The following is a 24,379-nucleotide window of genomic DNA, read 5'->3' as shown; positions in this document are numbered from 1 at the left end:
CCACTGTTTACTCAGTGTCTGAAGGGCCCAGATTTCTGCCTGAGGGAGTCCCAGGCGGGGGCTGTTTGTGGTAAAGTTAATGAGGCGACTCTGGTCCCCTCTGTGGGAGCTCCCGTCCCCAATTACCTGCCTGCAGGGGCCTCTCCCGCTGTCCTCACCTCTCCCAGCTCAGTTTCCCTCTCCCCAGACCCACGCAGCTGGCCAGATGAGGGAAGTGGACAAATGGACGGGGTGGCGGGGTACTGTTTTCTGTTGTCTTAAGATAAACACTGAATAGTCCCCTAAGAGAGAAGGAAGGAACGTGTGAAGTCCAGGTAAAGACACTCGGAAGCCCAATAAAGCTGTGCCCTCCTGACCCAAGAGACCACAGGCTGAGGACGGTGCACTCCCCGCAGGCTACTGTGCACTGGGCCCGGAAGCATTCGCACAGTGACAGCTGTCACTCACAATAGCAGGCACTCAGGACGGGCCAGGCTGTGTGCCGAGGGCCTTCTGGGTATGTGCTCAGCCCACACCGCCTGAAGCCGCCTGCCCCTCTACCCATTCCACAGACAGGAGGCCTGAGTCCGAGAGGTGAGATAAGGGAAGTGATCAGAGATTCAGATCCAGACCACGGACCCCAGACACCCTAAGCCTTGAGTGACGCTGCGCTCGGGAGAAAGGCATTTGAACTTCGTGATGGCGTTAGGGGGCAGACTGCTATTAATTCCATTCTGTGGTTGAAGATGAGGCTCAGAAGGGCTAAATAACTTGTCCATGGTCGCGCAGTTAAGATCTCAAACAGTGGGCTTTCAAACCGGTCTGTTACCGAGCTGTCCACATAAACATGAGTCTTGGTGCCTAAGAAGAAGGTGCCCAGGTGGCCTCTGCTCACCAGGTGGCCTCTGCTCATCAGGCTCCTCGGTCTCTGCTGCTCCACACCCACTGAGGCCTCCTGGCCTTCGTCACTCTTGACAGGCCCCTCTGCCCCTCACCCCCACTTCCCTTCAAATATGCAGAGACCCCAGCCCCGGCCACACCCTCTCCCTCCTCTGGGCCTCCTCCTGGAGCTGGGAAGAACTGAGCAGTCTCCGCCTGTGCCCGCCTCCCCTCAGCTAAGCAGAACTCTGTGAGCTTCTTGGGGACAGTTTTGGGTCCCTTTGGGGCTTGGCAAAGAAGGGAACTGTGACTCGTGGGGCTCCTGTGCTCAGGAGCAGGCCCCTGTGGCCTCTGGAGGCATCCACAGAGCTTCAGGGCCCAGCCCGGGTCTCCAACCGCCTCCAGAGGAGCAGCAGGGACTTCCTCTGCAGGAGCCAGCAGGAACAGCAGCAGTGGACGCCGGGCTGCACGTGGGAGCTTGGGCAGGGAGGCCCTGTACCGAGGAGGCGGCCACTGTTGGTCTAAGGCCCAGCTCCGAGGGGCACTTTACGGTCTCTAAGTGGGCCCTCTGCTGACAGCTTCTCCGGCGGCACCTCCCGGCCCCGGCTGCTTATTTACGAGCTGAAAGGCTCCGAGGGGCAGGCTCAGGAATCCAGCCCACACCACCTGATCCTCAGCGCTGGCTCCGGGGCCAGGAAGCCATAAAAAATGATCTTGCCGTCCCTTCCCCCAAATGGGGGGTGGCAGCAGAGGCTGGGGGCAGGGAAGGCACAGGGTCTGTTTCAAAGCCTGCAAAAGTGAGCAGCCATGAAGGAGACCGCTGACCCTCGGCCTCCTCGAACCGCCGGCCCAGGTCCTGCACCAGGCTTTGCCCAGCCCTGGACTCTGGGCCTAAGCTGCCATTGTCAGCTGTACTCATATTTATGGGGCATCTACTTCAAGCCCGGGGGTCAGCTCCAACATCTCATTCAACCTTCACAGCATCCACGGGTGGCATCTGTGGACTCAGGTCTCCGCTGTTCTCTGCTGTCCCCACCAGGCCTCCTCAGTTGACAGGTGATGTGTGTGTGAAGCCCAGAGAGGGAAAGGAACTTGCCCGAAGTCACACAGCATGGTAGTGGCAGAGCATGGGCCTGAACCTAGCACTCCTGACCCCAGTGCTCAGGGCCCATGATGCAGACTCCAGGAGAGAGAAGGGCAGGCGATTGCAAGATGGAGATGGGATGCTCCCTTCCGGTGGGAACTGGTCTATACCCTGCCTGAACATGGTGGGGCACCCTGCAGGGCTAGAACTCTGGGATGGTGCCTGGTCCCAGGCCCAGCTGGTGGGGAGCTGCCCCTCCTTTCCACAGCAGCCCTGGCCATCCTTTAAGTCCAGTCCCAGAGCCGCAGGCTGGACTGCAGGAGCCCTCTAGCACCCCCCCTAAGTGACCTCAGCCCCCATCTGGCTTGGGAAGGGCCAGCGTCGCACAGGATGTGGCCGTCTGGCTGACTGCAGCCTCCACCACATCCCCTCTGGGCACCATCCAGGCCCAGTGCTGAGGAGCGCTGACCACGGAGTGACCCCGCCCTCTGTCCCCATCCCAGCCCACTCTGGCAGGGCCTCCAGTGCACATGCCCCTTCCTTCCCCCTGCAGAGGGTCAGTTCCACCCAGAGAACCAACGCTCAGCCTGGGTCTCCAATTCCGGTGGCACTTGCCATGGCGCAGATGGGGGTAGGGGGTGGGTTAGGGGAGGCCTGGGCCCCCTCCCTGGTGGCTCCCTGGTGAGGGGCTGTCTGCAGATAATCAGGGAACAGATTCGGAAAGAGGGAGGGAGAAAAAGCTCTCCGGCGCCAGACGGGATCCTTATCTTCAGGGGCAGAATGTCAGGGCGGTGGTGGCGGGAGGGCAGGGAGTCCAGCCAGAGGCCCAGACTCCTGTTTCTGCAGCCAGGGAAGGCAGAGGGGACCCTCGGGGCCCTGGGGGAGCTGGGGTTGGGGTCAGAATGTACGTGGGGGTGTTCTGGGCCAGAGAGCAGGAATCTGGCCCCTGGGAAGGGGACCTGGATGTCAAATCCTGCCCTCTCTGGCCCATCTCTACACACAAGGGTCTCGCCACGTGTTTGGACTGGCCCTGGGAACTCCACAAATGAACACCCTGGAAGGGACCCAAGGTCCCCAGGTCCCCCAAGTCACCAACAAAGCAGCAGGGCTGCTGGACGCAACCATCCCAAAGAGCTAGCTAGCCCTGCCTGCGCTAGGAGACCTGGCCATGTTCTCTGAGGAGCTGTACCTCTGCACTCTTACCCAGAGGAACAGGGACCAAAGTCCACCTGGGAGTATCCGCAGATACCATCAAGAAAAGTGGAGGGAGGGCTGTCCTGCCTAGGGCCTCCTGCCCCAGGGAACTCCCAAGGAAGGGCTGAGGAGATTCACTCGGGGCTGGGCCCAGACATTTCCCATGAAACCCCACAGGAAGCAGGCTCTGTGCTGGGCACTGTTTCCCCAGGGTGGCCCCAAAGCCACAGAACCAGGGAGCACTGATTCCTTAGCCGGGACTTCCCTGGGTCTGGGCTGATCCCAGGGAGGAGGCTTCATCTCCGTGTGGGTCCCCAACCAAAGCTGGGCATGGTCAGGTGGGGGTCAAGGGCACAGGCTCCAGACCTGGATTCAGATCCAGCCTCTACCAGCTTCTGGCCATGTGACCCAGGACACGTGTGCTGGACGCCCCAGCCTGGCTCAGCCTGCTCGTCTATGACACAGAGGAGATGTCCTTTGGGTCTCATGTAAACCTGAACCCTAACGAGAGCCAGGAAGCAACACATGCGCTCAGCTCAGTCAAGGAAACAGCGAAGTGTGCCCATGTGTTCTGGGGCCACCTGAGGCGGACTCTGGTCCTCTTTGTTCATCTCCCAGAGGGGAAAATGCCAGGAAGGGTCCCGACAGAAGAGAAGACCCAGGCTGGTTGGGCTGGGGACTCAAAGCAGCTCCCCCTGCCCCACCACCCGCCCAGGAGGGCCTGGCTGGCCTGTCCCCCAGCTGTCATGGGCAGGGGCTGGTCCTCATTAGCTGCTGTGGCAGCCGAGGGGACATGGAGATTGTGCAGGCTTCAGCTATGAACCAAAGCCAGGCCAGGCCAGGCTGGTCGTCCCCTTTGGGGCCCGCAGTGCTGGACTGGGGGGCTGGGGAGGAAAGGGGAGGCTAGGAGGTGGGGGTGGGGTGGACAGCTTGGCGGGGGAGGGGCAGGGGTGAGAGCTGGCTGGAGCCTCTAGCATTTTCCGGGCTATTATTCTGGGCAACTTTTTATTTATTCAGAGGTTGGGGATGCGGCTTAGCATCTGTCAGCTCAATATTTATTACCGACGCATCAGCCCTGGACTGCGGACCCCGTGATGGGGGCTGCCACAGGGCCCCCTCCCCCATCGTCTCCTCAGAGTCAGGACACACTGGAAACTCTGCAGGGAAAGAAGAGGGGCCTTTGCTTCCTGTCGGAGAGCCGGAAGCTCACTCTTGGTTTACCTTTGGGAAAACCGAGGTCTAAGGCAGGGATTGCCTTGCTCAAGGTCACGGGGCACACCGATCCTGGGTCCCTGAACTCTCTGCTTTCAGGCCATCAGAACAAACGCCGTGGAGTGAAAACACCCCAGGTCACAGCCAGAGGTGTGACAGTGACCTGCCCACCAGTCCCCAACCAGGTGTAGACAGAGCTGGCAGGAAGCCTGGTGTAAGGTCACAGCTTTGCCTATGAAGTCCTCGAACCCCCACGGCACGGCAGGGTGACCCCCACGCCCACCTCACAGCCTGCAGGGACGGCAGGGAGGCCAGGGAAACTGTAGAGTGCTGTGCCGCTGGGATCTGTCACTCCTTTACATGCTGCCCGGGCTGGACTGGGAAGAAGAGGCGGGGCGGGGACGGATGTCTGCCCACTGTCACCAAATCCCTTCTTACCACGGTTTCCAAGGCAAGGCAGGAGGTGGCTGGCTCATTAATCAGCAGCAAGAGCCCCCTGTTAATGACTGAAGCCATATAAATGACCCAGAGCAACGCAGGGGGTGCCAACTGGCGGAACTCACGGTGACATCATACACCCATCCGGCTCCAAGCCTTCCAGCAGCCTGAGGTCAGCTCGCAGAGCCCTGCTCCTCCCCCACCAGCCACACGCGGAGCCAAGAGGAGCCTGGCACTGCCAGGGCTGGGGCCGGGCCACCAGCTCCTCCTTCCTCATGCACCGCCCCCCACGGTGGCTTCTCCTGCAGCCCCCCGACTGTGTCTCAGCCCCGCATCCCCCAGGAACAGGGCTGCGGCTTCTCATGTAACACGACGCTGTGGTGTGAACTTCTGGTAAATGAAGATCTTATTTAAAACTGTGTGCTGTCAGGGGAGGAGAAGGGAGAGCTTCCAGCAGCTCTGCCGTCTGGCCAGGAAGAGGAGGTGCTGGGGGTGTGGTGCCCAGGGCCACCAGCTGTTCCTGGGGTGTCATCAGGAAGGGACCACAGGGTCCTGGACTGTGCTCTGCATCACCTACGAGGCTCAAACAGGGTCTCCCCTTCTGGAGAGTCCGACAAGGAGGTCACCTCATTGGGGAACTTAGCCGCGTGGAACAAAGTGGCTAGAGTTTGTAGGACTTCCCAAGAATGGCAGGACTCGGTATAGAGAGCCTGGGGGTCAGCGGAGGCTGGGGTCCTCTACCTTAGCTGCCCAACAGGCCCTCAGAGGGAGCTCTGAAGGATCCCAATGCCCAGCCAGGCCTTACAACCAGTTTCCGTGCAGCTAGGGCTGGGAGTCGCTCACCTGGAATCAACTTTGTCAAATCCACAGGCCACACGGGGCCTGGACCTGCCAACCAGAGCCACCCGCCAGAAGGCCAGGCACCCTGTGAATTCTGAACAACTGCTAGGAGTTCCCGTGCACCATGCTGGTTATTCATTCACTGGGCACCTGCTCATGGAGGGCCCGCCCTGCACTGGACACACCATTCTGGGGATCAGGGGGACATCACTGAGTGACATGGCCCGGCCCTCCTGGAGGGGGAGCCAGACCAGAAGCCCACAAACACATAATTCCAGTTGGGAGTAGGTGCAGGGGGAGGAGAGGTGTCGTCGTGAAAGAGGCAGGAGATCAGGGCAGAAGGCTCTGAGGAGGGGACATTTGAGCCAAGACTGAACCATAAGAAGGAGCCGGCCATGCCCAGGTCAGCGGGCAGCACTCCGTGCCGGGCCAGGTTCACAGATGTGGGGAGTGATTCTCCTCTCCACGAGTGTGGAACCCACACTCTCGTCAACCCCGCATGCCTGGCTGGACGGGAAGTGCTCGGGAGAGGCTGGCGGGCATGAGGGTGGCACCCGCTGCCCCTCAGGAAGTTCCTCATATTGCTGGGCCAGGAACCAAGATCACGGGTTCAACCCCCTCATTTAACAGGTGGGGAAACTGAGGCTCAGAGGGGACGATGCCGTCCACTGTGGAGCTTGCTTGCTGCTGTTGAGTCCCCTGTTGCTGGCTGCTCTCTGTCAACAACCCGCGTTGTTCCAGCCCAGGTACAGCCTGCAGCACAGCCGGGAGCTGAGCTGGTGGGAGGTGGGGGCCCCCCCAGGCCTGTATTGGAGGGCACAGAGGCCTTTCCTCTCCACCAGGAGGCACATCAAAGGCCAGACAGAATGGGGCCAGATAAGGTGATGGAATCTGGGATTTGGTGGGCTCTGGAATTTCCCTTACGGGGAAGGCGGGTCCCAGCTGTCCACCCGCTGGGATCATCCAAGGGAGAAAATGACACAGAGTGGGTGGTCCACGTCCCCAAGTCAGACCTGATATGCACTCATGGACAGCGTGGCAGCAGGAAAGCAGGAAGGTGACTAGCCATTGGAATGTCCCTGCTCAGGAGAGGCAAGCTGGGTCACATGGGGTCACGTGGTGGATAGACCACTGAAACTGCTAGCTAACCTGGCCACCGGCCTGCTCTGGCTCCGCCCCAACTTCCACCTTTGCGGTGGAGCCAGGTCCAGCCTGCCTGGCCTCTGCTGTATGGAAACGTGGGGACAGCCACTTCCCTCCCAGGGCCACACATTCCTCCTCTGTCTGACCAATCAGAGCTAAAGGCCCCAGGCTCCTCTCTAATCCCCCGCTGCGATCCTAGTCAGTAACACTCAGGTGGACAGGTGTCCTCCAGCGGTGATCCTGAGGCTTTTCTTCATCTTTCTTTCTTTCTTTTTTTTCTTGGTACCAGGGATTGAACCCAGGATCACTCAACCACGGAGCCACATCCCCAGCCCCTTTTTTTTGTATTTTTATCTAGAGACAGGGTCTCACTGAGTTGCTTAAGGCCTCACTAAGTTGCTGAGGCTGGCTTTGAACTGCAATCCTCCTGCCTCAGCCTCCTGGGCCACAGGAATGACAGCCGGGTGCCATTTTCTTAACCTTTCTCAGCCACCAGCAGCCCAAGTCGTAGGTGGTAACTCGGGCAGGTTGGCTCTCTCCCCTCTGCCTCAGTTTCTCCATCTGTAAAAGGCAGGGAACACTTGTCCTGGCGATGTCGTGGGGTTGGTGAGCAGCTCAAGCCAATGTAAAGGTGCTCTTGTACCATGGGGTCCTGCTGTGAGGACCGGGCACACCTGACACGTGACGGGTGGAGGGCAATGCTCATGCCGGCTCTTACCCAGGCCAACGGCGCACTGGGCCCTCCCGCGCCCCCTGGCAGAGTGAGCCAGGCTGCAGTTCCTAGGAAGCTCTGAGGGCCGCACCTCCTGCCCCGTAAGCACTGGAATTCCCTGGAGGAGCCCTGGACAGCAGGGAGTTCAGGGAGTGAGATGGACCTGCCCAGGCCCCACCCTCTCCAGCCGAGATGGGCCTCTGGGGGACAGATGGGCCTCTGGGGGACGGGCACTCGGGTCCATGGGGGGCCGCGACTGGAGGGCAGGGGATGGCCTCCTATCCCTAAGAGGCCAGACCCTCTGCTGGCCCTGCCCCCTCCCTCTGCAAGCTCCACAGGATCCAGGGGCGGGTGCAGGAGGACACTGTGGGGGTGTAATAAACGACTTAGTGACTGGTGGGCAGAGCTCTCGGGCTCCCCGACCTTCCTGCGATGGTGCCCTCGGCTGGCCTGGGCCCCTGCAGCTCTGGAGGCGTGAGGTCTGGCTCAGCCCCTTCCCCCACAGCCTGCTGACTGCCCCTGGGCTGCTGACCTTGCTCTCCACGCCCAAGAACACTCTCATGGTGACAAAGCGGCTGGCTGATGGCGGCTGGGACCCACCAGGAGGAAAGCGCAGGCTCCTGCTCTGCCCGCTGCCCACAGCTCCTTCCTGAGCCCATGACCGCCCCCCTTCCCCCAGGAGAGCACTTGGTGAGGCAGTGCAAAGTTATTCTACTCACTCAGCGCCCAGGCACTCCACCAGTGACCGCTGGGGGACATCAAGGGAGGTATGTGGGGGAGGCGAGGGGACCCTGTATCAGAGAGCAGATGGGAGGGGGGGTCTCGTGGAAGCAGTACTGAATCTGGAGTCCAAGGCTCCTGGGCGAGGCTCTGGCACTAACGGCCAGGAGATCGGGGGTCACCCGGCTTCCCGTAGCCCCACCAGGTCTTCTCCTAAGACCCCCGTCCTCCCGGAGACACTGCGAGGACTTGACGCAGCAGCAGTGTGGGCGAAATGGCCACGTCACAGAGCAGGCCTATTGGGTGTCCCTCCTGTGCCCACGCTCAAGCGGGGGGCCTTCCACACACCTGGTGTGCAGGTGGGAGGCACTGAACAGACCCTCCCAGGTCAAGGTGACCGCAGGGAGCAAGCCTCTTCAGCATCTTCTGTGGCTGTGTGTGTGTGTGTGCGTTTGTGGAAGAGAACAAGGAACTGGAGAAGCAGGACTGAGATTTCCTGAAGGCCCCCAAGCCACCTGCAGACCCTTCAGGTAAATAACAAGTGAAACCTCACGGCACAGCCCACCTCCCCTTTGCACACACGGGCTAAGTGTGACCTCGGTCCCACCCTCGCTCATGAAGCGAGTGGTGGACCCACTGTCCCCATTTCACAGAAGAGGAAGTAGAGTCCAGGTGCTCAGCGATGTGCTCAGGGCCACAGGGAGGCAGAAGCCATCGTCCATGCGGGGAGGGTCCTTGTGGGCAGCAGGGGGAACCTGTGAGCAGAGTTGGGGGACACCTGAGGAGGAAGCAGGGTGGGGTCCCCAGGCCATGGACAGGGCGGGGATGCAGCTGAGGGTGCAGAGCCGGCCCGCATTGATAAGGGCCTGGGTTTGATTCCCAGCACACACACACACACACACACACACACACACACACACACACACACACAAGGTATTGCCAAATTTCCTATCTAAAGGGTTCTACCAATTTTCCTCTCTAACTGAACCTGGGGGGGACTGAACCCAGAGTCTGATGCAAGCTAAGGTCACGCTCCACCCTGAGCCACACCCCAGTCTAGTCTTTTCACTTTATTTAAGGTGTTTTGTAAATTATTTACCAAAAAAAAATCTAAAGTATACAAAAAAAAATGATCACTCTTGTGTTGCCTTGGACTTGGGAGTCATTGTTAGAAAGCCTTTTGTATCTGAAGTTGAAGAAGAGCTCACCTGTGTTTTCATTTGGCAGTTGTATCCCGTTCACAGTTGTGCATCCCTAATCCACGTGGAACTCCTGTCTCAAGTTTCACTTTTTGCTGAATGGTCACCATTGTCCCAGCACACTCATTAAGAAATCTTCCTTCAGCCCAAGATCTGAGTAACTGCCTTTTTCAGTATACCTCCACACGTGTCTGGGTCTGATTCTGAACTTTTTATTGTCTTTGTTCCATTTGCCAATTCTTGTATCATGTCACATGGTTGAAATCTCAGGGGTTTTGTAAAATGTTTTACTATCCGGTAGGAATAATTTTCTTTTCTTTAGCTTTTTATTATGCTTCTAATTTATTTCTCCTGCTCAATTGCATTGGCTACAGCGTCTAGCACCGTGTAGAACACTAGGAGAGGTGCTGGGAATCTGTCCATTATGGTCTTGATGGAAATGCCTATAGTGTTTGCTTCTCAAAGAAGACACTGACTTGAGGCCTAGGGTGTGTGTGTGTGTGTGTGTGTGTGTGTGTGTGTGTGGTGTATTTTTTGGTACCGAGAATTGAACTCAGGGGCACTTAACCACTGAGCCACATCCCCAGCCCTTTTCGTATTTTATTTAGAGACAGGGTCTCACTGAGTTGCTTAGGGCCTTGCTAAGTTGCTGAGGCTGGCTTTGAACTCACGATCCTCCTGCTTCAGCCTCCGGAGCTGCTGGGATTATAGGCCTGTGCCACCTCACCCAGCTTAGGGTATACATCTTATCAGTCTTAAGAGTAGTCCTCAATTTTCTTGAGTGCTCGTATCATGAATAGGTACAGAATTTTGCCCAAGGTGTTTTTAGCTCCTATGGAAATAATCATGATTTTGTTTCCTCAGGTTCATTAATAATGGCGCCTAAGCTGGGTGCGGTGGTAGAAGGGTCACAAGTTTGAGGTCAACCTGGGCAATTTAGGGAGATCCTATCTCAAAATAAAAATTAATAAAGGGTTGGGGATGTGGCTGTGTGACAGAACGCCCCTGGGTGCCTTCCTGGGGTGCCCTTCATTTGGCTGATGTTAACGATATCGATGGGTTAATTCTGAAGCACCCTTGAATGCCTGGAATAAGCCAGACATGGTGGAATGTACCGTTTAAAAGAGAAAGACAGAATGGGACAGAATCCCAGTGACCACAGCACCTTTTCCCTGTCCTCTAGGCAAGTGTGAGTCTGTCCTAAGGTGGTCTGTGCAGCAGGCTTCCTGACTCTCACTTCTCAGATGAGGAAACCGAGACCTGCCATAGGAAGCAGCCTGGTCAACAACTCAGAGCTGGCAGATGAAGGAGTCAGGATGCGACCCTGGGTCTTGGTGACCCCACAGGCCCTGATGATACGCAGGTAGCATGACTGTCTGTTATTTGGAGTCATTTGAATGCACCTTCTCTGATCAGCTGTGGGAGGGCTATGTCTCTTAGGAATTAGGGGGGTGGAGAAGGGGCTCCCTACTTTGCAGAAGCCAGAGTGCTCCTCAAGCCAACCCAGAGAAACGGGGTGAGGGGCTGACGGGGTGCTGCTGGCCGGGCGTGCTGTGGGCAGTCTTCGTGCCTAGGGAGCCGGCACCTCTCCTGGGCGCACCTGCACCCGCCAGCCTCAGCCCCGCTCTGCTGGGCCTCTCTCTGCACAGCGGGAGGGCCACTAGAGAATGACGTGGTCCAGGGCCCGTGGGCTGGGAAGGAAGCAAGCTCTCCTGCCTGCTGGTCCTCCGGCCCCGTTTTCTAAGAACGGGCGACCGGCCGAGGCTTACGTAACCTGGAGTGGGCACGGCAGATGGCGCCTGCTTCCAGCCCAGCGCTGACACTAACGTCCCCTGACGTGGCACCCGGCCTCCTCTGCTCCGCAGTCCTGGGCACGCGGCAGGGCTCAGGGCATGGAGAAGGACGGCAAGTGGCCCAAATTCTTGTGATCGGGCTCAGGCCCTGGCCGGCCAGGAAGGCGGAGAAGCCAGAGCCCACCCTCCAGGAGGCAGGTTCCAGCCAGGGAAAGGGACACTGGGCCCCTCCTCACCGTCCCCAGCCGCCAGGTCCTGCAGGATGCACCGCACAGTCCCTGGGCCTCCGGCCCTGCTGGGCCAGCCTCCTGCCTCCTCTGGCACCGCACCGCCCTGGCCTTTCCTATCCCAGCCCGCCTGCCACTCAGCCTCTTTGGTTCCTTTTGCTGTAAGTACAGGGAGGCTCAAAGAGGGCAGGTGACGGGCCTGTCACAGACACAGCTGCCTCCAGCCTCCTGGTCCAGGCACTCTCCAAACCCCTACGGAGGCAGGCCCTCCCCTTGCTGATAACCCCGGGCGGTCACCAGGTCACCTCATGGGCCACAGTGAACTCTGATGACTGGAAAGGGTCCCAGAACTCCCCGCGATGACCCTGGGCCACCTGGGGCTAATATGTTCCATGTCGAGCGGGGAGCACTAGATAGAAAGAAGAAAGAGGGGTGACAGCGATTTGTGGGTGGATTCTCTTCCAGGCAGGAAGGGAAGGAACCGGACCTGCCCTGACCCTCTCACCAACCTCCCCAACAGGGCACCTCGTTACAGGGCCCCACGTTATCCCCCCAGGCTTGGGGAGGTACAATGTGGGAGGCAGCCAGGGCAGGGTTCTAGGATTTCAGGGTGACCCTGTTCATTTGGATTGAAGAAGCACAGAGAGAGAAAGGGACTGGCCCAGGGCCACACAGCAGATTAGCCATGTGGCTGGGATTTGAATCCAGTTTCCCAATTCTTAGCTCAGGGCTTTCTTTTGCTATTCCTTGATGTTTGTGTATGTGTGTGTGTGTGTGTGTGTGTGTGTGTGAGAGAGAGAGAGAGAGAGAGAGAGAGACAGAGACAGAGACAGAGAGAGAGAGAAGCGGGGGTGGGGGAGACAGAAGCTGGATAGACCAATTGGAAAATATGGGGCCAGATCAAGCTTGCAGTAGGGGTCACTGTGCCCAGCAGGCCTGGCTGTCCTGGCTGCCAGGCAGGGACACCAGATCACCCTGCAGCAGGGGCTCCTGGCAGAGGCCGGTGGGTGCCCAGCTGTGAAGGTGGCACCTGGGCCAGGCTTGGCACCCGGGGACGTGGAGTCTCCAGGGTGCTCCCTGCACGCTGGACATGGGGCCATGGAGAGCCTGGAGTGGCTAGACCCACGGCAAGGACCGCTCAGTTCTGCCAAGAAGCTGGTGGCAGTTGCCAGGGACGGCTGGGGCCTGGAGTCAGCCCCTGGTCCGGGCTCCTAACACCCGCTCTCAGCCCACACCTGCGGCAGGCCAGAGCCAGGGACCGTGCAAGGGGCACTCTCTGGAGTCACCTGGAGCGGTCAGCGGGCTTGGGCGTGTGAACAGGCAGAAACATTCTGATGGGGGCAGCCACAGAGAGCCGCCCCACAGGGGCCAGACCTGCTGTCTGCACAGGAAGGGGCCTAGGGCACCTGACAGGGAGACTTGGTTCATTCGTGGTGGCTTCTTGGGATTTAGGGATTTAGGGAGTAAAGTCTTTCCTACCTAGGGGCTTGTCCACAGGAGTTTCCTGGTGACAGGAAGTGCTCGAGAAAGACGGCAGGGGGAGGGGGCGGGAGGCAGGAGTGGGGGGGAGGGGGAATGAGACTCCAGGTCCCCTGGCTGTCCTTGCACAGCAGCAGGTCCCTGCCTGGCAGCAGTCTGGCTCCAGGGTGTGCAAGGCTGCGCTGGCTGCTCACTCTGCACCTCCTGAGCACCTGCTGTGTACCCAGCGGGGTGCTGGAGCCACAGGTGAGTGAATCAGACAGACACTCCCTCATGGCTCTGGGCCCCAGCAGGTCTCCCTGGTCACCTCAGCCCACCCGCCTCCAATCCTGTGGCCCCAGCTCTTGACAATGACGGACCCCCAGCCCATCTCTGTCACTGCTCACTCTGCCCTGCTGGGTCACAGAATGACCTTAGGTGGGGCGGGGGAGGGGCCGGAGCAACTTTCCTGGAATTTCTGACTCAACTTCTTGGAAGCCCTGCATCTCGCTGGGTGCCCGGGCGGCGGGTGGCAGGCGCCTCTGATCACATTACAGGGCTGCTTCCCTCCGCTGCTCCAGAGCCGGTAATGCCTCCCGACGCTGCCTGGGGCCTCTGGGGGCTGCAGGCTCCTGGGGATGGGAGCAGGGGACGTCCCTCCCCACCCTGGAGCCTCGGCAGGGCCAGGGCCTGCTCAGTGGGCGCCCAGGAGCAGGAGACAGCCCCTCCCCTCCTGCGCCCAACCCCCAGCCCCCACTCTCTGGCCTACGTGGAAGCTGCCACCAGGCCACCAGGGCCTGTCCTCTTGCTCTCCGGCCACACGAGGCCCAGTCCTGGCCGGGGCAGCCAGGGTGGGGTGATGAGGCAGAGGGGGTGGCAGTGGTGGTCGGGAGCCCCACTCACAGGTTGGCTCCAGTCACATGGCTTCATTCCAGGAAGGCCAGGCACCGGCCTGTCCCTCCATCTGTCCCCAGGAGGGACACTGAGGTCCCAGGAAGATTCAGTCCTTCACTGCAAAGCCCTGGGCTCTCTCCACTGCAGTGAGAAGAGACCCCTGGGCCAAAAGTCTGGCTTTGCCAGATGATGAGACCCGAGCCAGCTGCTGGAGTGTGGGGGTGCCGGACGCCCCTCCCTGCACCTTCACGTACCCCCACCAGCAAGGTCTTCCCTCTCCATTTGCCTCTGCTTATCCCCCAAGGGCTGGTCGAATGCCATCGTTCCCTCCTCCAGGAAGCCCTCCCTGACCACCCAGCCTGTGAAAGCCTCCTTTCAACACCAGAGGCATTTTCTGTTGTGCCATCCCACAACTGGCACCGATGATGGTGGTGACAATGATGATGAAGACAGTGAACATTCCTGAGCACTTTAGACCGAGCAATGCACTTTATCATCCCTGTAACAATCAGATGAGATTGGTGCTATGCACAGATGATGAAATGAGGCTCAGGGAAGGTAAGCAACTTGCTCTAGGACACACAGCAAGATGGCAATACAGTCAGGAGTTGATCCCAAGTAGTCTGGGTGCACAGCCTGCCCTCCAGGTGCAACACCAGAGCCCTTGGAGAATGCACATCTTGGGTCACTTATGCTGGGGCCCTCCACCCCACACCCCTTGCACCTAGTATCACAGGACTGGCACATGGTTAATACCGGCACAATTTTTCATACAAGCCCTTCAATTCTTAAAGGGCCAGAGCAAAGTTGTCCATCTCTGACCCCAAAGTACAGCACTTTCTCAGAATGAATGAAGGAGCACACGTTTTAGGGGCTGGAGTTCCAGTATCTGATGTGAGGACAAGAGTCCTCAGCCCCTTTCCCGCAATCGCCCTCCCTTGTCCCTGAGAAATGAAAGTGAGTCTGGGTGGTTGCTTCTATCACACCCTCCACCTGAGCCCCAGGAGAGGTGGGGTGGGGGCAACTGCCTCTGGAGGGGGCGTGTCCTTCTCTGCCTCCTGGCCCCACCTGGACCTGGGGCTCTTGGTCTCTGAGGCAGGAGATGCTTAGAGAGCAAGAAAAGGGACGGAGGTCTCCGAGGGAGATTTATGGCTTCAGAGAGAGAGAGAGACCCAGGGCCGCGTAATGCACACAAGGGTATTCCAGTCAATATACTGACTTTCCGGAGGAGCTCTGTAAACATGGGGCTCTGGGCCTCAGCAACCTCTGTGTCTTGCTGGCAGCTGGGGCCTCTTCCAATAGAACCAGACAGAAAAACACACAACTGTCAAGGATCCGCCTTCTACCTCTCCCCAACTCCAAACTCACAGACAGGGGGGAAACTAGCCAACCAGGACCCAGAGAGGGAAAGGTACTGGCCCAAGGTCACACAGCACAGTGAGGGCAGGAACGATCTTTCCTCCTTGGCCATGGGCTGCTGGGCCCCACCACTCTCCCTTCAAGGGCTTCCAGACTAACAGTACCAGGGGTTGCTATATGCTGTGCCATGCTGAGGGCTTTATGGTACATCAACTCATGGACCTGGGGGCAATCCTATGGTGATAACATTGGCACCCTCATTTTATAGATGAGTAAACTGAGGCACACAGCATTAGGTGAGCCACCTGAGGCCACAGAGACGCCTCCCAGGCCTCACCCCAACACCATCCCGACTCACGCCTACGAAGTATCTGCTGGTCCCCTCCACTTAAGGCCACTGAGAGACTGAAGAATGAGAAGCTCTGTCCCAGGTCCCAGCCCATGGGGCCAGCGAGAGCTGAGGGGGCACATCCCATCAGCACAATCCAGAATGCCAGGAGTGGAAATGGGGCCACACAGTAGTTCCCCAAGGAGTGCCACCCCAAGGTGGCAGCCAGAGTGGATGCTGACAGGGCCACATTTCCTGACAGTGGGACAGGTGGGGATGGCCTCCCAGCTCTGTGCCCCAGCCAACCAGCCCCATCCCACCCTCTCCAGGAAATGTTCTTAGAAAGACCAGAAAAGGACCAGACTGTATCACCTGCCTGTAATCCCAGTGGCTTGGGAGGCTGAGACAGGAGGATTGCAAATGCAAAGCCAGCCTCAGCAATAGCGAAACCCTGTCTCTAAATAAAATACAAAATCGGGCTGGGGAGGGGGCTCAGTAGTCAGGTGCCCCTGAGCTCAATCCCTGGTACCTCCACCCTCAAGAAAGGTCCAGAAGAGGGGAGAGTGGCCGCTGAGGGGGTCACCACCCCCAGGAAGCCTTGAGGCTTAGATGGTTTTACTCTTCCTACAGGAATTGTCTGTTGTCCTCAGGTGACACCTGAGACTCTCTGAATGCCATTTAGCATTTCTGGAGTGGACATCAGCATCCCCCACGGATGGCGATCTCCTTGAGGCCCAGAGCCAGAGCCGTTGTGGCTTTGACCAGGTTCCTGTCCTCAGCTTCCTAAGGAGCCTCCCCTTTCCAGGTGGGGTTCTCCCAGGGACAAAGTGAGTCCCTGTGACAGAGTTCTGTAGACTCCAGAGCAATGCGTCTGTTGGTGGGGCTGCTGCTGAGTGACACAACTCAGTCGGCAACAGTCCTCGGTGGGGACAGAACTAGGAAAGCCAGGGAACCCTTCTGTGACCCAGGAAGGACAGGGGGGCCCAGCACGCAGCTCCTTCAGTTCCACTACTTCCCCCAGGGCCTGCCTAAGATGCTGCTGGCCCTCAGAGAGCCCACCCCCTCAAGGTCCACCATCTCCCTTTCTAGAGAATTCTATAGGAGATCTCACCCACCCTTCTCTCCTTCCCAAGGGAGGTGAGCCTCCAAATCTCAGCCTCTCCCACTTATCTGACAGGCCAGCAGGGAGCCGACTGTAGGGACCCCAGTCCTCTTGGGGCAGGAGCCCAACTCCTGAGTGGACTATGGCCCACCAGCCTTCCTTCATTCATTTACAGCACCAGAACCATGCTCAGGTAGACCTCAGGGGGGGTGGGCAGTCCTGCCCTTCCAAAAGCAGAACCCGGGACAAACCCTGCTCCCAGCTGGAGGGCAAATGGCCTGGGTCCCATCCTGAAGAGGAATCCCCAGCAGGACGCAGTGGATGGAGCTTCCCATGCCTGGCAGTGACTCACTGTCCCCACTTTACATACACCTATTTATACACAAACACAGCACAGACTCCCACACACACCCAAACACACACACACACACACACACACACACACACACACACACACCCTCCTGTACAGAAGACACAGACCTCAACACACCCGCCTCCTGCACCTCACTTCCACACACACCAACACCCCAGAGCAACAGGTCCTGCCCACCCCTCCTCCTTCCTCCTAATTCATATTCTCTCTCTCTCTCTCTCTCTCTCTCTCTCTCTCTCTCTCTCTCTCTCTCTCTCACCGCCCCCCTCTCTCTGGTACACACCCTCACACCCCCAGCCGCCTTCCCAGAGAAAGGAGCGCAGCGCGGGAAGTTGCAGGAGCAGGGCGCAGCCCAGTGGAGGTGAGAAAGGGGGGTCGCGTTGGCTCCCTGCTAGGCGGTGGCGCTAGAGCTCCCAGGGCTCCAGCCGAACCGATTTAGCTCGGCTGGGGAGGGAAGTGGCAAGAGGGAAGAGGGGGACAAGAAGGGGCGGGAGAGGGGCGCGCGAGAGGGGCGCGCACGCTGACACCTGGTGACAGCGCGCGCGGGTGCAGCGGCGCTGGATCCAGCCCCGGAGCTGCGGAGCTGCTGATCAGGCGGCTTTGTGGAGAGGGGACCACGGGGCTCGGAGCTTTGGGAGCCGAGGGAGAGAAACAAAAGGGGTGGGGGCGGGGGAGGCGGCTGATTTACAGCGCACTCCGGCCAATGTTTTCACTGCCATTAGCATGCCCAAGACCGCGAGCAGAGCAAGGGGTGCCGCGGGGACCTGTGGCTCAGCGCGCTCCGCCTGGGCCTGTCTGCCCGCGGGGGCGCAGCGGCTGGGGCGGCTCTGGCCTGTCAACCAACTCCCAGCGAAGAGCCGCAGCTGGATCCGGGATGCCAGGCTTCTCCCCAAAAGCCCTAGGAGGGGGTCCCCATCAGGCCCCAAGGGGCAGGAGCGGGTGCCCCACACCCGACTCAGGAGTCCAAGGAGCAGTGCTGAGAGCCCGCCAGCCCTTCCTCACCCGGAAAGGGCTTTCCTTGTATTATTCTAATTACAGCATTTTAAATTTCCTTTAAAAAAGGAAGAAACAAAAGCACAGAACGCATTGGTTTCGTTTCATTTCGGCTTCCCAGCTTTAATGACTCCATTTGCGGAGGCTGTTTAGGAAACTGGGGAGGAGGAGGAGGAGGCCAGCAGAAGTGCCAGCTCAGGCCTGGGCCTCTGGCTTTCTCCGCCCTTCTCCCTGGGGGCCATCTGCCTAGGCAGCAATTTCTCTGGGCTCAGGGCCACCAACCCCAAGTCCCTGCCTAGGACCTGTCCCTTGGCCCTTTCCTATAGGCCTCAGCAGGCTTCAAGTTATCTCTTTTCCACCCCAATCCAGGTCTGAGGTTCAAAAGATGGCACTGGAGCCTGCAAACCCTGCGGAGACCTGTCCATTGGAAATCGCTTTGTGGAGAGGGGACCACGGGGCTCGGAGCTTTGGGAGCAGTTCTCCAAGCAGTTGGGATGGAGGGGATCAGCTTATCCCATGCCCATCCCCCAAGTGCTAGGCAGCCTACACCCATGAACAGAAACCCTGGTGGCTCAGGGTGCGGGCCTGATAGATAGGAATGGGTGACTATCTCATTGCAGGAAAAAGTTCAGGACAAAGTGGGCTGGGGAAGGTTGGGCTCCCAAAATGTCAAGACAAAAAAAAATCAACACACATTCTGTCCCCAACTTCGCAAAGGGACACAGAGCTCTTAAATGTGAAGGCTCAGCCCTGCAGTCCCGGGGAGCTTAGCTTACCTTCCCCAGGTCAGGCTGGGTGCTAAGATCAGTGCTGGGGACTCCTGTGGTGCTACACAGGGGCACTTGCCCAGTCCTGAGGCCTTGTTCCTGACCTTTGGCCTCGCCTGGTTCCATCCCTTGTGGTTCCAACTCTCCAAATGCCCCTCTCTCAGTCCCCGTCTAACTCAGCTGCCAAAGCAATGTCCCCTGCTGTAGGTGGTGCCTCAATTTTAGCATCTCAACCCCAGACCAACAGTGAGGGGTCTCCAGCCCCAAGGTGAGGTGGGAAGAAGGAAGGAGGCAGACGCACTAGATTGAGGTTTGTGGGCCTGAGTGCAAATCCTGACTCTGTCCCTGAGTCCCAGTATGACCTTGGGCCTGTCACAAAGCTACCACAGTTAAATTAGTGGAGTTAAATTGGTGGATTGGAAACAGGAGGATTTTTGATCCTGCAGAATTCCCAGTTGGTTTGGGGGAGGGGACAGAGCCTGAGGATAGTGATTACAGCAGAAATTCCTCCCCTCTCCCCTGCAGTGGTGCTTTCACTTTAATGAGAAAACCCATTAAGACACTTGATTTTCCATTTGTTTAAGTGAGATGGGTGCTTGCTACAGTGTAGAGGGAGATAAGGACCGGCTGGTGTGTGCACACACACCGCACACACACTGCGCGTGCACACACTGGCACACAAAGCTAGACACTAGGAAAACTCTGATTAACTGCACCTTCAAAAGAAGTATTATCAAGACACTCCGACTCTTTCCCAACCATCCCAGCCAGAGGCCCAGGAAAAGTTCATTAAAAGCTCGGGAAAGGTCGGAAGTGGTGGTACACACCTGTGATTCTAGTGGTGCAGGAGGATTGTGAGTTCAAAGCCGGCCTCAGCAACTTAGCAGGGCCTTTCTTGGAGAGGCCCTGTCATAATTAAAATACAAAAAAAGGGCTGGGGAGGTGCCCCAGGTTTCAATCCCTGGTGCTCCCCCCTGGTACACCCCCCCTGCGCCAAAAAAAGCTCTGAAGGGGTGGAGGAGAGGAGATTCTTAAAGCCAACTAGAGCATTGAGTGGCCTCCCGGGGGCAGCCACTTGCTGACATCTTCTTCTAAGGTTCTGGGGGGTCCTATGGTTCCTGTTTTGATTTCTCTACCATCAAACTTTGTGGCTGGAAGAAATTCTCCGTGCTGAAAAGGAAGCTCATTCTTGGGATGGGGTTGGGGAGAGGAGAGAGGCGCCTGCCACTTCAAGGGAGCCTGGGTGCCCTCAGGAAAGAGCCCCCTGTAGGCCCAGCTTCCCCTGCCTTAGTTTGATAGGAGGCTCAAGGCAGCAGGGTAGATGGGGATGGAGGGGGGTCCTGCGTGGCTTGAATCAGCCTGGCTCCTGGACAGGGGCCCTACATACAAGGCCTGCAATCTGTGTAGAGTGAAGGCAAAATTTGGGCAAAACCAACACTTGGGACTTGGTTTTCCCCATCAGTGAAATGGGACTCATGAGAGATCCATCACAAAACCCAAGCAACACTCCGAGAGAAAGATGTTCGGTGCCCTTGGCATTGGGGGGAAAGGCTGTGTAGGAGGAAGGGCCAGGTTCTGCTCCTGAGGCAGGTTTCTAAGGGCGGCACATTCTGGGCAAAGGGAAGGCTGCAGGCCGAGCCCACCAGTTGGCCCCTCTCCAGGCTGGTGGGCAGGCAGCCCCTGCAGCGCTAAGTAATGAGCACGATTCCAACACGGCTTCTCCTCACTAGTGAGAAATCAAAGCCGGGTATTAGAGGCCATTTCTGTCTGGGCACGGTTTGTGCCCAAATCCATCAAAGCCCCGGGCCTGGGGTTTCTTCTGGGGAAAGAGGGGCTGGATGCTTTGTTAAGCAGAAAAAGCAGGCCACCTCCAGCCTTCCTGGCCCAGCCCTCCCACCCGGAGAACACCAGGTCTGCCAGTCTTGGCTCTCTCCTGGCGGAGCCCTCACCCTCTGTAGCCTTGGTATTTATTCCCGATCCCACTGCCCTGCTGGTATACAAACAGCAACCCTGCCCATGTGCCACTTGAAGTCTTCAACTTACCCTTCAATCACCTCCTCAAACACCCTTAAACCAGAAACCAACACCCCAAGCCAGCACTCCCACATCTAACTGCACCCTTTAAAGCATGGTTGGTCATTCAGCCGCCTCCCTCCCCCCTTCCCCATCATTACCTTCTAACTTCAAAACACTGCTTTAAATACCAGAGTCTGCCCAAATCATAATTAACTTGGATCAAATGGTTGTGTGTCGTAACTTTTCAGCACACAGCTTGGGAAAAAAAAAAAAAAAAAGGTGGGGGATGTGCTAAAACCAAGCCTTCACTCCTGGCCGTGGGAATTATTAATTCCAGAGTGAGGGATCTTTAGCTATTGGGGAGCAGAGGAGGAGAGCGGATGTCAACATCACAGCGGAAAGGGGGGGGGAGCTGCGTCATCGCGTCCACTTTCTGCTCCAGTTTTCCTGCCTGATTCTCAGCTTCAACTCAGAGAGGAATCGGTCGGTGCAGATTGTCCCCTCCTTTCCCTCCCCTTTCCCAGAGTGGGCGCCTCGGATTAGAGCCAGTCCACCTGCTTGGCTTAGGGTACCAGAGAGGATGGCTTCAGTGCGTCCATCGCCTCCCTGCCTGACCTGGAAGAGTCAGTTCACTTGACCACGCCAGTCCCGCTACAGGGCGGGCGAGACGCGTACACATCAGTGCAGGTCGGGGGTTTTATATCAGGAACCCACCAACCCCCTTAAGGCATTTTCCTGGATCTGGAGCAGGTGCTGTACCGAGAGGCAAGCGCACCTGGTCTGTTCCCTGGACAGCAAGAATGTCAGTGACCCATTTAAATGGAAACTCAGCAGGATCTCTACGTACTCCCGCCCTCCTTCAATACACACACCCACACCCGAGGCGGGGGGACTTCCAAACCTGCGAGCCCACCATCCCCGGAAAGCTGTGTGCAGGATTCAGGCCCTCCCCTTTCAATAGCCAAAGCCCTTCGCTCTGGCCTCCCCGGCTGGCGGAGCGCATCCTGCGCTTCCCGTACTGGGCAGGACTCTCGCTGCCTCCCTCTGGTCTGCAGATTCCAGGCATAGGAGCCTGGGCGAGCTGGGACCTGGACTAGGAAGTTGCAGGCGAACGGCAGACGGCGCACACCTGGCCCGCGTAGCGACAGTTTTTTTTTTCGGCGCCCTCGCCGCACGCTGGAAGGCAGGAGTCCCTTGGAGGTGGTTCCTCACGGAGGCTCTGACCCCGAATCACGCTACCGTTCAAGGGGAAAGGAGCGATCCCTCCCAGGCGGGAACAGGAAGCTTCCGACTTACTCTAACCCACCCCTGGCCAGCGCCCCCAATGAGGTGGCTGCGCCATCTACCACTTGAGTGGGGCAGAAAAACCAGCGTTCTAACTTGGGCACCCCTGCCGCTTTCCCGGTGCACCCAGACTCTACCAAAAACCACCTCAACTTTGGGGATGAGCGCAGTGAGACTCCAGGGTCCTTTCGTCCCCAGCCCCGAAGCCGGATCACTCCCTACCTGCTTGGCTCAGCCTCGGGTCCCAGCAGAGTAGCAGCGCCAGCAGCAAAGCGCCCGGCGTTCCGCTGCGGGCCCACATGATCCCGCGGCCCGGCTCGGGTGCCTCTCCCCCAGGGCTTTCTCCCTGGCCCCAGCCTCGCCGCCGCCGTCTCCGCCGCCGCCGCCTCCTCCTCGCCGTCCTCCCCGGCGCCGGGCCGAGCCAGCCCGAGCCCTCGGTGGGAGCAGCGGCAGCCACGCTGCGCGGAGGGCCGCCCGGCGCTCGGAGCTCGATGGGTGCCGGCCGCCCACTCCGGAGCCAGGCTCCGGCGCGCCCCTCTTTGCGCTCCTGCGGCTCCGGGGCTCCGAGCGGCTCCGCAGGCTCCGGCGCCCCGGCAGAGAAGTTGCGCGACCCGAGAGGAGTGCGCTCAGTGGCGCTCGCAGCGGCCGGCGCCGCGCCGTCCGAGTCCCGGAGCGCGCCTCTCCGAGCCCAGCCACTCCTAGCGGCCCCGGCGCCCTCACCGGCCCCCTCCGCCTGCCACAATGCCCAGCGCCGCTGAGAGTCTTAGAGTCCGCCAGCTGAGGCGGGGACCGCGCGGGGACGGGGCGGGGCCTGGAGGGCAGGGGCGGGGCCGGCGGGGCGCCCTCGAGGGGGAGCCCGACGGCCCTCCGCGTGGCCGAGCAGAGCTGGGGGTCCTTCAAGGGAGGTCCTCGAGAAACGCTGGACCCAGCGCATTGGAAAACCTGGCTGCTGGAAGAGGTCTGGAATCGGAGTCCACCCAATTTTCGTTTCCAAAATCTGAGCTAATGTACCACCTTCACGCCTTCCTTTAGTTTGGCTATATGTCAGCCTTCGCTTCCGATGATTAAACTCTGGACTCTCCCTTTTTGCATGGTCTATGCCTTCCACACCACGTGGAGGTCTTTACAGAAGAGGCTTCCTCAGACCTCAAACACCAAGTCCCGCCTAAGCTGGGGCTTAGAACTGTGGATGTGGGCACATATTAGGATCATCCTGGTGGGTCCTACTTTTCTATATGATCTTTGGCAGACCTGTTTGCCAGACCACTGGGAACCCCTGCGGCATCTGATCCTAAAATTGCAGTGGGGGGGGAGGGGGCGTGGGGAGAGCTGTTTGCTGCTCAGGGCAAACTTGAACTCTCCCTTACCTGTGTGACTGTGAGTTACTTAACCATTCTGAGGCTCCCTTCATCTTGATCATCTGTAAAACGGAGAATAATGTAAACTATTTCACAAGAGAATGTAAAATTGAATAAGGAGAGACAGACAGATAGATAACAGAAACTGCTATAGGAATGTCACAATCTATTTCTAAGATCGTCCCCTCCCAACCAGTCTGATTCTTGGGGGGGGGGGGGAGTCATGACCTCCCAAGAGTGAGGTGGGAGGTCAGGTGAGGTTTGGCACATGGGTGGTGCCTTAGGATTGAAACCCAGAGACAAAGGAGTGGATCAACACCACCAGCAGAGAGGTTCAGTGTGCCAGGCCCAGGACTAAGCACTTTATATGTATCGTCTCAGTTAATTTTCACAACTCCCTGAAGCCAGAACCATTTATAGCTCCATTTTACAGATGGGGGAACCGAGGCCCAAAGATGTAAAGTCATTTATTCGTCAGCTGCAAATGGTGAAGCCAAGGCACCACCGGAGATGGGGCTGGGAAAAAACCCTCTGAGCCGGGCTCCTCCTCCTGACACCCTCCAGGGGCTGGATCAGTTCTGATAAGGGGCTGGCAGCCAGCAAGCCGGTCCACGCTGCCTAGTCCTGAAAGAGATTTCCCTTGTCCCAGAGCTGGGTCTGGACTCCCTCTTCAGGTACAGGTGTGGCCTGCGAGTCAGGGAGGTCCAGCCAGGCCCAGGAGGGTGGGCTGCTGTAGGAGCCAAGTGACCCAGGAGGGATTGGAGGAGGAAGGGCTTGGGGCCAGGCCTGCCGACTGTAAGGAGATCAGGCAGAGAAGCAACCAGGACCTGTCCTAGCCATGTCCCCAGAGGGAAGATGAGAGCAGATTTGCCCCGACACCTCCTCCCCTCCCCCACAGTCTAGGGTCTGGAGCCTGGGGGGGTGGGCACCAGGCATGACTTCAGTCTACCTCTCCAGTCCTCTGGCTGGGCACCCAGAATCAGGAAGGTGGATATGGGTGGAGTGGGACTCTCTGGGGAAGGACTTT

The 24,379-nt window shown here is 58.5% G+C and overlaps 1 protein-coding gene across 1 annotated transcript in view; it reads right to left on the bottom strand.

Moving 5' to 3' along the window:
• Unc5b (unc-5 netrin receptor B) overlaps window positions 1-22,708 on the bottom strand; it is a 73,661-nt gene extending 50,953 nt beyond the window's left edge. The window contains exon 1 of the mRNA XM_077798396.1: window positions 22,217-22,708. Coding sequence (XP_077654522.1) covers window positions 22,217-22,295 — 79 coding nt within the window. The 5' untranslated portion in view covers window positions 22,296-22,708. The remainder of the gene's footprint in view (window positions 1-22,216) is intronic.
• Window positions 22,709-24,379: the final 1,671 nt, after the last annotated feature.

The sequence above is a fragment of the Urocitellus parryii genome, chromosome 5, assembly GCF_045843805.1.
Source record: "Urocitellus parryii isolate mUroPar1 chromosome 5, mUroPar1.hap1, whole genome shotgun sequence".
NCBI lineage: Eukaryota > Metazoa > Chordata > Mammalia > Rodentia > Sciuridae > Urocitellus > Urocitellus parryii.
Note: the sequence above shows the minus strand (reverse complement) of the source record. Positions and strands in the feature narration are given on the sequence as shown.